The sequence below is a fragment of the Ochotona curzoniae genome, unplaced genomic scaffold (assembly GCF_017591425.1).
Source record: "Ochotona curzoniae isolate NIBS_2020 unplaced genomic scaffold, NIBS_Ocur_1.0 contig_3622, whole genome shotgun sequence".
Taxonomy (NCBI): domain Eukaryota; kingdom Metazoa; phylum Chordata; class Mammalia; order Lagomorpha; family Ochotonidae; genus Ochotona; species Ochotona curzoniae.
The window spans coordinates 12,225,222-12,237,321 of record NW_024465926.1 but is presented as its reverse complement, the minus strand read 5'-3'; the positions used below and the strand labels follow the sequence as shown (position 1 = coordinate 12,237,321).

The 12,100-nt window shown below is 55.7% G+C and overlaps 1 protein-coding gene across 7 annotated transcripts in view; it reads left to right on the top strand.

Annotated features, from left to right (window-relative positions):
• The window catches only part of WWP2 (WW domain containing E3 ubiquitin protein ligase 2), a 117,644-nt gene extending 106,455 nt beyond the window's left edge, over positions 1-11,189 (top strand). For all 7 annotated transcript variants that reach the window (XM_040982434.1, XM_040982438.1, XM_040982436.1 and 4 more), the window contains 13 exons: positions 1,714-1,795; positions 2,340-2,468; positions 2,780-2,855; positions 3,092-3,163; positions 3,316-3,404; positions 5,129-5,288; positions 6,571-6,704; positions 6,975-7,115; positions 7,677-7,797; positions 8,017-8,121; positions 8,914-9,010; positions 9,193-9,265; positions 9,697-11,189. In XM_040982434.1, coding sequence (XP_040838368.1) covers positions 1,714-1,795; positions 2,340-2,468; positions 2,780-2,855; positions 3,092-3,163; positions 3,316-3,404; positions 5,129-5,288; positions 6,571-6,704; positions 6,975-7,115; positions 7,677-7,797; positions 8,017-8,121; positions 8,914-9,010; positions 9,193-9,265; positions 9,697-9,796 — 1,379 coding nt within the window. In that variant the 3' untranslated portion in view covers positions 9,797-11,189. The remainder of the gene's footprint in view (positions 1-1,713; positions 1,796-2,339; positions 2,469-2,779; positions 2,856-3,091; positions 3,164-3,315; positions 3,405-5,128; positions 5,289-6,570; positions 6,705-6,974; positions 7,116-7,676; positions 7,798-8,016; positions 8,122-8,913; positions 9,011-9,192; positions 9,266-9,696) is intronic.
• Positions 11,190-12,100: the final 911 nt, after the last annotated feature.

Below are 12,100 nucleotides of genomic sequence, written 5' to 3'. Positions count from 1 at the left end.
TCCCCGGACCCATGGGAGTCCACAGGTACCTCAGAGAACAGTCAAATCTGAGAGCAGGTACCTTGAGATCCTTTACCTGTGCTGGAGGTGGGTACATCAGGGTAAACAAGAATCCACGGTCCCACTTGGCAACCAGTGATCTAGACCTGGGAGGCCTGGAGTTTGTTTCTGGTTTTATAGAAGCAGGCATTGTAGCCTGGTTAAGTGAGTTTATTCCAGTCCAGTTCTGCTGAACGATGGCCACCAAGTAAAAGCTGTGGTAGAGCCTGGAAAACAGTTTCCAGGTGCTCAGGGGGAAGATATTTGAAGTAGGAATGGGAGAGCTATGGTCTGAGTCTGCTGTTTGCAAGCAGTCAGAAAAGACACACAAGCCTGTAATAGTGCACAACAGTTGAGAAACAGAACTTTCTTGGCAACGCCAGGGAGCCTTCCTCTGTGTTGCTTTCCCAGGACTGTGGCAGAGGCCGCCTCCCCAGGGATGGTAAGAATGAGCTGGAAGGGCAGTGGAGCCAAATGAACAGCACTGACAATGAGTGCGTTCCTCCCGCACTCAGATCCTGGGTCCCGCTCCACGGCTCTGGGGGCACCCACGGCTGTCCCGAGTGCTACTGTGGAAGCTGGGCTGCCTCAGGTTGAGTCCCATGCGTGACTCCTCCTCTGCAGCCCTCTCTACCTACTTCTGGGAGAGAGGTTGAGCTCAGTGCTCTCCTGGCATCCTGTCAGCTCCTGGAAGCAGCTCAGTGGGCTATGAGAAGCCTCCTGGTAGGCTCAGTGCCGGAAATACAGCCCAGGCTACAGAGAGCAGCCTACACAGACAGCAGCCTGGGGTGTGCTGCTCAGAGCAGTGGCTCCCGGGCGGTACGGACCCTCTTGGGGAGCTTCCCTCTGCAGGTCTGTCTTCATCTGCGCTCTAGTCACTCCCTGCTCTTCTTTGCCTTTGCTTTCATTGTTTTTATTTCACTTACTTATTTTTCCAGTTTTATTAGGGTCTAATTGACAAATAATGTTTGTCTTTGGAAAATTCTCATCCAGTGAGAGACAACAGATAAGGCAGCAATGAGGGACCGACTGTGGCTTGATGCTGTGAGCTTCTTGGCCTAAATCTTCAATCAGCACAGCTGGTATCCCCCTCCCGCCCCTTTCAGTTTTAGGGTTCCTTAGCTTCTGGAGCTGGGAGTCTGATTTCCTGGCTTGCATTTGATTGTACAGGAGGGAAGAGCTGTCTGCATCACTTTTTTGCAGGACAGAAACAGCTTTGAAGCTCAGGGCTCTGTGGGAAAAGTGATGGCCTTTGGGTTTGGGGCCTTGACCCCTCATTTTTCCTTCAAATTGCCTGGTGGGGATACGTTACCCCCTTGTGCTAGCCTTGGAGTGAGGCAGGGCCTAGGTCTGAGGGTGTCCCTGCTACCACAGCTGGATGCAGTTATGGCTACATTCAGCCGCTGCCCTGTTCTGTATTGCCGTATCACCCCCCTCCCGCTGACAAGAAAAGCAACGCAGCAAGCACATAATCGCCCACCCTGCACTGTGTGTCCCTTCCCCAACTCCAACAGGGAAGGGCTGTCCTGTGGCCAGGTCCATTTCTCTAGCTGGCTGGTGACCGGGGCAGGAATACAGATGCAGCACCCAGGAAGTGGGAGCTGAGGGAATGACATTGGTTTAAGTTACTTGAATCTGACTGTTCTCTCTTTTTTTCTTTCTTCCGCATGGCAGAGAAGAGACAGGACAATGGTCGGGTGTATTACGTGAACCATAACACACGCACGACCCAGTGGGAGGACCCTCGGACCCAGGGGTAAGGACCTGGAAGTAAGGGGGGCCAGGCCAGGCCTGTGTGCATTTCCACCACTGGCCAAGTGGCCTTGTCTACATTTGTCCTGTAGGGGTGGGGACCTTTGGCTATACATGTGCCCTGATATTCTCACCAAATAGTGTCAGTCTAACATGCACTCACAAGTCATCCATTAAGGATACCTTCCTGCTGGCAGGTGTTGATCTGTGTGCTGCCGAGAACATGAGGGAATGCCTTTCCGACACCCCCGAGATACAGGGCTTGGGCACTCATGAGGATCACCATGGCTGCTCAGGTCACTGTCGTCCACCCTGGGCTGGATTTTTAGCCTTGTGATATCGAATGACCTCTTCATGCCCGTCAGTTGGCTCCCTGTGACTCGGGTGTTGCCAGGTGCATATCCTCAGGCTTTTCCTTCCCCTTCCACCAAAGGCTGCGCAGCACTGGGTGAAAGCAGAGACAAAGCAACACGTGGAGAACCCCAGCCTCCTGTGTGTTGGGCCCCAGAGGAGGGGTCAGTCTGTCACCCTTTCCCACCTGTTTCCAGCATGATCCAGGAGCCAGCATTGCCCCCAGGGTGGGAGATGAAGTACACCAGCGAGGGCGTGCGGTACTTCGTGGACCACAACACCCGCACCACCACCTTCAAGGATCCTCGCCCTGGGTTTGAATCCGGGTAAGGATATCAGGAGGCTCTGGCTGCGCTGGTTTGTCCTGGGAGGCCGATTGGGAGGGGGACCCTTGGACACCCTGCTGCCTCCTGCCCTCTAGTGGCCATGTGCAGGAAGGATTCTGTCAGCTATTGAAGTCACATGTTTCTGAAAAAGCCTCCTGCCCGGTCATTGTTAGTGACAGTCACTTCTCTCGTATGCCCTGCTCCTCCTGCCTTCAAGTCAACATAGTGTCAGCTTTCCTTAGGGCGGATGAAGACAGGTCACCCTGTTCTTGAGAGCTCACCTGGCTTCTGGAACATCTTTCCTTTCCCAGGACGAAGCAAGGCTCCCCCGGTGCCTACGACCGCAGTTTTCGGTGGAAGTATCACCAGTTCCGTTTCCTCTGCCATGTGAGTTCTGCTCCTGGGACTCCCAGGGCAGCTGGGGCATTCCCAGCCCGGTGTGGACACAGGCATGCATGTGGCCTGGCTGGGACCAACACACGTCTCTCAGCCCCAGCTGCCTGACCCCAGGGCCCAGCTTCCTCTCTGGGCCCCCGCGCTCTCACTGCAGCCTGGGATACACACACCAGACACATCGTGGTCCCCCTGGAAGGCCTGTTTGCAGTGTTCTCTTTTCTTCCTAGTCAAATGCCCTACCCAGCCATGTGAAGATCAACGTTTCCAGGCAGACTCTTTTTGAGGATTCTTTCCAACAGGTTAGACAGTGTCCACTGTACCCAGGTTATAACTGTGAGCCTTGGTGACTGAGTCTGCTGGGGGAGTGGGGAGGGGGGTCTTAGGTCCCTCCAACCCCCTGTTACTATGGAAGGGCAAGTGACAGGCTGGCCACAATGCTCTTTCTCCCCAGATCATGAACATGAAACCTTACGACCTGCGCCGCCGGCTCTACATCATCATGCGTGGCGAGGAGGGGCTGGACTATGGAGGCATCGCCAGGTGAGCTCGGTGTCCCCAGAGGCTGTGCCATTGCTCCCACCCCCAGGCTCCAGGATCCCTGGCCTCCCCCTGACTTGGATTCATTCCCAGAGTTTCTCGTGCATCATCCAGAGTGGGTGTGGGGATGACTGAGTTCCTGGTCCTTCCCTGAGGGCAGTCCACATGGGCACTGGGTGCTTCAGAGTCCTGGCGTCCCCAGTAGGACAGGCTTTAGCACTTTGGTCATTGGGTCCTGGGCAGGCTGGGGCCTCCCAGGGGATGGCTTAGGGCAGCAGCTCTTTTTAGGAGCCAACACATCCTTACTTCTGTCCTCCACCTGCCAGCCTGGCAGGGTCAGTGGGCAGTGGCCGAATATCAGGGCTGCGTAACTATCTGCTGCCCTGTGAGCTTGTCTTCCTCTTGGGGCAGCTGGGACAGGTGGTATCCATTACCTTGCAGCAGACCTGGTGTGAGAGCTGTGTCACACTCTCAGGACCTTGGCTGTTCCTCAGTGGCATGTCCTGCAGGTAGAAACAGTATCAATAAAAACGACCAATGCGACCCCACTCAAGGCCCCAAGTGTGGCTTGTCCTCAGCCTGCGCACTGCAGAGTGAACAGGCTTGCTGGGAGCAGGCCACCTCGGACAGCGAGGCAGACAGAAGGAGCGTCTTGGTGGCAGTGACCTCAGCTCGCTGGCCTCTGGCGGTGTGGGGGTGTATTCTCGCTTGGTGTTGGGTTCCTTGGCCTGGCCCCCTGCTTGCTGCTGGCGTTGCCCTGGGCGTGGGGTCCCCGCCCCGTAGACGGATGGCTCTCTTTCCTATGGTGACCTCTTTCCAGGCTCTGCTTGGTGAGCTTCTGGTGTGGCTCCTGCCTGTGTGTGTCTCTCTCTGTGTCCTGCCAGTGGTTTTACCCTATGGTAGGTTACGTCATGCTGTTCTACCACAGGGTAGAACCACGGACAGGATACTGGGGCACCCTCTGCGCCGAAGAACTCCTCGTCTTCCCAGCCACATCAGCCCAGCAGCCAGGGACTGGCCCCCTTGAGACATCTGCTGGCTTAGGCCAAGCCACAAAGGACTTGAAATTCTGTACCTAGGATGCAAATTAGTTGCTAAGGTGTGGGTGTTGGGTGTCTGATCACATGAATACCTGCAGCCTATGGGAAGGGGGGAGATGTGGGGTGAACGGGGGACAGCGTGCAAGGGCGATGAGATATCCATGGTGCGGCTGCTGGGGTCTACAGTCTGGGGGCAGCAGGGTTTTTAGGGTCTGTGTGGGTCAGGGCTTGTTCCTGTGCAGTCATGTCCTGCTGCCTGCCTGGGAGGGAGAGCAACAGGGTGGTGCTGTGCATGTGGTACTTTTGCAGAAAGGTTGTTGTAACGAATGTGGCAGTCTGTGAGACTTCAGCCCAGCACCCTTGTGCAGCGCATAGCCCACACATCCGTGCCTGGCAGCCCAGGGTGTAAGGAGCCCCTGGCCATTGAAAGCTCTCAGTATTGGGATGGAATGCACTGCCTAGAAGCCACCAAGCCCACTGGCAGGTTTTCCTGAGTTGTCATCCTCAAATGCACATCGTCCCGGCTCACCTGGGTCCATGCCATGCACCTTTTGTCTGGTTGTTCATGTTTGTTAGCCTGGCAATGGTCACGTGTCTCCACCCTGCCCGAGAGATGACAGCAGTCGCAGCTCCTGTACAGGTATGAAGGAAGGATGTGTTATTCTTGTTTCCTTTCTTCCCTCTCAGAGAGTGGTTTTTCCTCCTGTCACACGAGGTGCTCAACCCAATGTACTGTCTGTTTGAATATGCCGGGAAGAACAACTACTGCCTACAGATCAACCCCGCCTCCTCCATCAACCCTGACCACCTCACCTACTTCCGCTTCATCGGCAGGTTCATTGCTATGGTAAGCAGGGTGCCCTGGCCCCAAGAGCTTCCTCCTCTGCTTCTCCTTTCTGATCCTGTTGAAGCTTCTCAGGGGGCACTGGGAATCCAAAAAGGTCAGCCCCCAAGGAGGTCGGGCTCTGTGCCCCAGGTAAAAGTGAGGCACACACAGCCGCCCTGTGTGCTGCTACCTCTTCTCAGGGCACAGACACCTGCGTCAGAAGCCTCCCCTTATAAAGGTACAGACAGCTGGGGGAGTGCTGGAGACACCCCCACGGATAGTGGAGGGCTTCCTATGGTGACTCACGGAGGAACTGAATTTCGGTGAATGTGAAGGTTCACTCTGCTGCAAGCCCTGGGGCTGAGGAGAGACATTCAGCACCACGCTTGCTGCCCCCCTCATGAGCCGTGGGAGCAGCACTGGGGAAAGTCCAGCCAAGATGCTCATGCCTTCTGGTCGGGGATTTGCAGTGAGCACCAGCTAGGAACACAACTTAGCAGACCAGCTGGTGCAAGAAGCAGAAGGATCCCTGAGAGGGTGGGCGGAAGTGTGGGCGGGACCCCGACTCTGTTTGTAGAAACGGGCACCGTGTGAACATGGAGTGGGCTTATGTCTGTCCCCATGTTATATGGAAACCCAGAAGGGAAGCAGGAGAGCCCGCAGAAGCCTCAAGCCTGCCGCCTTGTGGGTTGTTGGGGAATATCAGTGCCAGCTGCCTTGTGGGTCATTTGAGGTGTCTTTGTATTTCTCTGCTTTATCTCCTCCCTTCCTGAGTGTCTCGTCCCACTCTGCCCTCAGAAGGACTTGAGGGCCCCCGGCGTCTGTGACTAGCTAGAGCCCTTCCCTTCGTCTGCAAGTTGTTGGCCAAGGTGCTGGGCTGCGGAAGTGGGCACGAATTTCCCGGCTATAAAGACGGCCTGGCCCGGCAGCTGGCTGGACAGACTGGCAAAACCCTAGACTATTACTCACCGCTGGCTGCCAGCTCTCGCCGTCCACAGTGTCTGCATTATTTTTGGCTACCTCTGCCACCCGACTCTGAGTGCCCATGAGTCAGGGCTGCCCCCTGGAGCTCTTCTGAACAAATCTTCTCTGTGCTCAGAGGCAAACTCCTGTTAGATGGGTAGCCAGGCAGGTAGGCTGGGCAGCTCGGGGCCAGAGGAAGGTTTGCCAATGGCCTGCCCGCTCAACCCTGTGGTCTGCAGAAGGGGTGAAAGCCGGGAGGGGGCTTTGATGTGGAGCATTTGAGAGCCTGCCTTGGGCACTGGCTGGAATGGGCTAAACCCCTTTGCTTCCTCCCTGCCAGGCTCTATACCATGGCAAGTTCATCGACACAGGCTTCACCCTGCCTTTCTACAAGCGGATGCTCAACAAGAGACCCACCCTGAAAGACCTGGAGTCCATCGACCCCGAGTTCTACAACTCCATTGTGTGGATCAAGTGAGTCCCCTTCCTGTCCCTGCCCTGAGAGGATGCAGGACGTGCCCACGGCCTCACTGCCATCTGCCACAACCACCCAGGCTCTTCTGACCTTACCAGTGCTTGTGGAGATGAGCAGCCTGTGGGTCCCCAGGAGGGCAGTTCTGGGGCTGATCGTGAGTGCTTGGTGTCCCATGGTACTAGTGACAGAGCAGGGTCAAGGGAAAGACCTTCCTGAGACACACCTTTTCTTTCTGTCTGCCTGTCTCTCTCCCTTCCCTCTGCCCCTAGAGAGAACAACCTGGAAGAGTGTGGCCTGGAGCTATACTTTATCCAGGACATGGAGATACTGGGCAAGGTGACAACACATGAGCTAAAAGCCGGCGGCGAGAGCATCCGTGTTACTGAGGAGAACAAGGAGGAATATATCATGTGAGTCCTGTGTAGGGTGGTCAGCTCTGGTCCCCAGAGGGGGCTGCAGCAAGGGCAGTGAGGCCCAGTGGCAAACAGTTTTTCCCACTGTTATATCAGCCACGCTACACGTGAAAGGGAAGAACCCCCATTTATATCTGCGTTAAGGGTGGCTGAGGTCCAGTGTGGTGTCTGGAGTTGGAGTGGGTGCCACAGGCTGCCCTCTTTTTGCTTGAAGGAGGAAGGGAGCTGCAAGGAGGTGCTAGTCTTTTTCAAGCCACAAGATTTCTGTGCCCACCAGTGGGCATCCCCTGTAAGGTGGACTCTGTGGTACCTTCCTAAGTATGTACTGCAGTCCTCATGAGTGTCTTTGGATGTTCCACTGCCCCACATCTCAGGCTCAGGCAGCAACGGGGTGGCAGAAGCAGAGGGGAGGTGCTAAGGGTTCAAGCACTCGGTTGTCTGCGTCTCTCTGGGAGGTGCTCAGGCTGCCCTTGGGGGCTGGGGTGCCAGGATTTGAGCACACTGGATTTGCCACTGTCATGGCCCACCTGAACAGAAATCTCGGGTCTTTGCCTCCAGGCTGCTGACTGACTGGCGTTTCACCCGTGGCGTGGAAGAGCAGACCAAAGCCTTCCTGGACGGCTTCAATGAGGTGGCCCCACTCGAGTGGCTGCGCTACTTTGATGAGAAAGAGTTGGAGGTGAGTGCTGGTGGTCACTGCCCTGTGCCCTGTTCTCTGATGTGCCCACCATATGCACCCAGACACTCCTGGTGAAGCCACACACCTGTGTGGAATGGGAGCAGCAGGCAGGTGGTTTTGAACTGGCTCCTCAGTCCCTACCCTGACGCTTGTTTTGAGAAAGCAAGGGCTTGAGTAATCCTTGGGTAAGCGCAGATGCTGATGCTTTGCCTCCTGCAGCTGATGCTGTGCGGCATGCAGGAGATAGACCTGAGCGACTGGCAGAAGAACACCATCTACCGGCACTACACCAAGAGCAGCAAACAGATCCAGTGGTTCTGGCAGGTGGGTCCTGCCTGGGACAGGCATCTTGGCAGGAAAGTGTAGGGTTCACTCAAAGGAAAAGGACCTGACTGAACCTCAGACCCAAGGATTCTTCCCCTTCAGCCTTCTCCTTGTCTTTCCCAGCCATGGGTGGGCTCTGGGCAGCTAGCATGTTAGTGGGGGAGGGCTACGGTTGAGCCTGCAGGCTGGCAGCAGTGTGGCCACTGGCACTGTGGCTTCCTCCAGCTGTATGAGATGGGGAGGCGGGTTCACAGTAGCGGAGAACTGAGCTCATGATCCTGGGGTGAACGTGTTGGCTCCCCTTGTGTGTGTAGGTTTCATTGTTGTTATTGTCAAACACAGCAAAAAAAAAAAAAATCACAGATGTGTACATGCATGTACATTTTTTTGTGGGGGTGATGTTTATGCAGTTCTGTATTGTAAGTCTTTTAAGACACACAGTCCAGTGGCTGCTAGCACATTCATGATTTTGTGATTTACCACACCAAAGTGTTTTGTCCCTCCACAAAGAGTCTGTACCCATGAAACAGTCACTCTCATCCTTAGCATTTTTTTTTTTAAAAAAGGCAGAACCTAGATGGGAGAGAGTAAATACCTGGGCCAAGGTGTTCTAAAACAAAAAAGTATCCCGTCTGCCAACACAGCCACTTGGAGGAAACGGCCAGGGCTTTCCTAGGCTGGTGGCTGTCACACCCTGCCTCGTCGGGCCCAGCTGACGTAGGGGTTCCTCATGGGACTGAGGTCCTGAGCCGACTGTGTCGCTGACTGTGCCTTGACTGTGCGGAGCTCCAGGTGGTGAAGGAGATGGACAATGAGAAGAGGATCCGCCTGCTGCAGTTTGTGACCGGAACCTGCCGCTTGCCTGTTGGGGGATTCGCCGAACTCATTGGTGCGTGGTCCTTTGCCTGTTGCATCCCAACTGGCATGAGGGTAGCTCCTGCTGTCTTCTTGAAGCAAGTCAGTAGAGGGGGAGGAGGAAGAGCTGGAACCTCCAGCTGTGGAGTCCCTGTCCCACTGTGCGTGGGGAGCCAGACATCTCTGCTGACAGGTGCCTTTTCTCCTCAACCACAGGGAGCAATGGACCCCAGAAGTTCTGCATTGACAAGGTTGGCAAGGAAACCTGGCTGCCCAGAAGCCATACCTGGTAAGTGTGCCAGTTTGGGTAGGAAGAGCCGAGCTTCACAGGCCGGATGAGCTGCTAGTAAAGCCTGGGGAGTGGATGTACCAGCTTCAGGGCCCTGGGGGTGCAGGTTTGAGGGTGGCACCATGATGTGCCTGGGCCACCTCTTGCCTCAGGCTCCTCACCTGCCAGGTGTTACATTTTGAGTCACTTATGGCCTAGTTGACTAAAAGCTGCTGCCACCACTGTCCCACCTCCCACTGCATTCCTGGCTGTCATGTCCCTTCCCCAGGCTGCATTCACTGTGGTTCAGGACCCCACTTGTTAAGACCTGACCCAGCAGATCCCTGGGTCCTGGCATCTGTTGCAGGATCCTTGCTGGTGGCTTGAACTCTTCCATTCCCTCTGGCCAGGCTGCGGCAGGGTGCAATTGCCACTGTCTCCTCTCTCAACAGTTTCAACCGGCTGGATCTGCCCCCTTACAAGAGCTATGAACAGCTGAAGGAGAAGCTACTATACGCCGTTGAGGAGACCGAGGGCTTCGGACAGGAGTAATCCAGCCTGCCCCTTCCCACACCCCCAGCTCTCGTGTAGTTCCGAGTCCTCCCTGCCTAAGAGGCTGCTGGCCACACAGCCCCTCGGGAGGCCTGTATGGGTGGTGGCCCCACATGGAGTCACCCTGCCAGCTTTCTGGTGGCCAAAATGTCTGACCCCAGGAGGCCCTCTGGCAGTCTGGAATAAAACCCCATCACGTTTGGCCACCTCACCCATTGCAAAGTCTGGAGGGCTGCCTCTCTCTAGAACACCCTCCCTACCCCTCAGACCAACCCCGGGTGTGGTGTTTGAGTGTCCGAGGGTCGGTGTCTGCCCTGGGCCAGCTGAGTGAGCTGGAGGTTGAGCACGGTGTGAGTTGGCCCTCCCTGGGTGGGAGGCCGAGGCTGCTGGACTCCAGCCAGGGCTCAGACCCAGCCCCAGCCAGCCCCTTGCGTCTTCACCTAGCAGGGTGTCTGAGGGAGGGTGCAGCAGACTCCCTACGTCTTCTTCTGTCCTTTTATATAAACTTGAAGCATTCGTGTGGGGTGACTTTATGTTTTGTTTTCGGTATGCTGCTGTCACTCTGGATCAAGGAGCTGGGCCCTGGCCTGTGGGGCCGTGTAGGTCCCAGTGCCACTTGTCAGAGCCTCTTCCTAGGGCCCCCACAGTGTGGGGTGGGCATTGTGAGCACCACTCCTGGCCTTGGCCTTCCTAACCTGGAAGAGAGCTCCATTGTCAGGTACTGGTCCAGGCTGGCTGTCAGTGTTGTTCAGAGCAAAGCCCACTCTGGCTGCTGAGGGGGTGTCTGTGCTGCCCCATGGGAAACAGCAGAAGGGCCCTAAGCTGCTGCAAGGCCTACTTAATTTCTTGAGCTCCAACCAGCCTCCAATAACAAGGGGGATTCTGCTCTTGGCTGATGTCTTCAAGGTGCACAGGTCCTCTGGGGTGCTGGAGTAGCAACCATGGCAGACTGCCTGCTGCAGATCCCCAGCACTTCAGTGCTGAGCCCCATCTCAGGCTCTCAGGCCAGCTTTGGGGTGATGCAAGGGCAGTGTCATCTCCTCAGCTCTCCCCAGGCTGAGGCTGCCACTGTGTATGTGCGTGCTGATGTGGGGGGCACAGCTTACTGCAGCTCAAACCCTTCTGTCCCCTCGGTCACTTGCTGTACTTCCCCACGCATGTCACCATGCAGGCACTCTTGGTACAGGCAGGAGTGTGAGCTACCTGGGCAATTGGGAAATGTCAGGCTCACGGGTATTCCTGTGTGTTCATGTGTGTGCGTACATGTGTGTGTGTAATTGAAGTGTCTGTGCGGAATGCCCCGTGATAGCCCCGGCTTGGTGGACAGATTGTTTTGTTACTCCTGCCCTGCCTTGGTATTGCCAGTGTCTTGTGCAATAAACAGTCAGCAGCTGTGGGTGGTGTTGGCCTGGATGTCTGCAGAATCACTCTTGAAAGAAGCAAGAGGCCCCTGGGCCCTACAGACCTTCCAATCCTGCTGGCTTGGAGAAGTGTGTGTGTCATCAACTGAGGCAGCCCCAAGCTAGGGATGGCCAGATAAGGCCTTGTCCAGGGGTCATTGGCTTCAGCCTTTGGTCAGCTGCCTTGCTTCCCCTTCTCAATATCCCTCTGCTTCAACCCCCACTGGGGGTTTTGGGTCAAGTGGGCTTCAGAGAGCAGCTCAGGAGAGAATTCTGAAGAGTCACCCACCTAACAAATGCCGAGGTAGCAGGGGCCCTCCATCCTCCCCCTCTGGAGCTCATGGTCTTGCAAGCATTTGTCTCCCACCGTTTTTAGGCAGTTAAGGGTTCTGAGATGGCACAGGTCACCCTGCTGATGGATTTGACACATCTGACTTGGACACTGCTTTCTCACAGCCCACACTGTGGACTGGCTGTGCGTCTGCTCAGGGAGTGACCTCCACTCCCACCAAGCAGGCTTCACTCCCCAGCACCGGAGCTTGTGCCGTGACATGTTATCTCATGATAAATTCAAATAAGACACAAGCATTCAAGTGGAAACTGTCCTCCGCCCTTGTGTCCCAGAGTTGCCACTGTTCCTTGCTGGTCATGGTCCTGCCAACCTGTTCTGTGTATGTCCTAGACATGGAGTCTTCTTTATGCTAGGACAGGATATCATGTATGTCACACATCTTGGATTGAGGCCTCAGGGATACCGGCTCACGTTCGTCAACACGGTTTCTGTTGCTGGCCCTATGTGCTATCCTATCTCTTGTGGCTTTGTGATGTCCTCAGCTCCTTCCCAGGGCTGTTGTGGCTGTGTTTGGTGGCTTGCTGCTGGCTGCCAAGCTTTGATCTTGGTGTT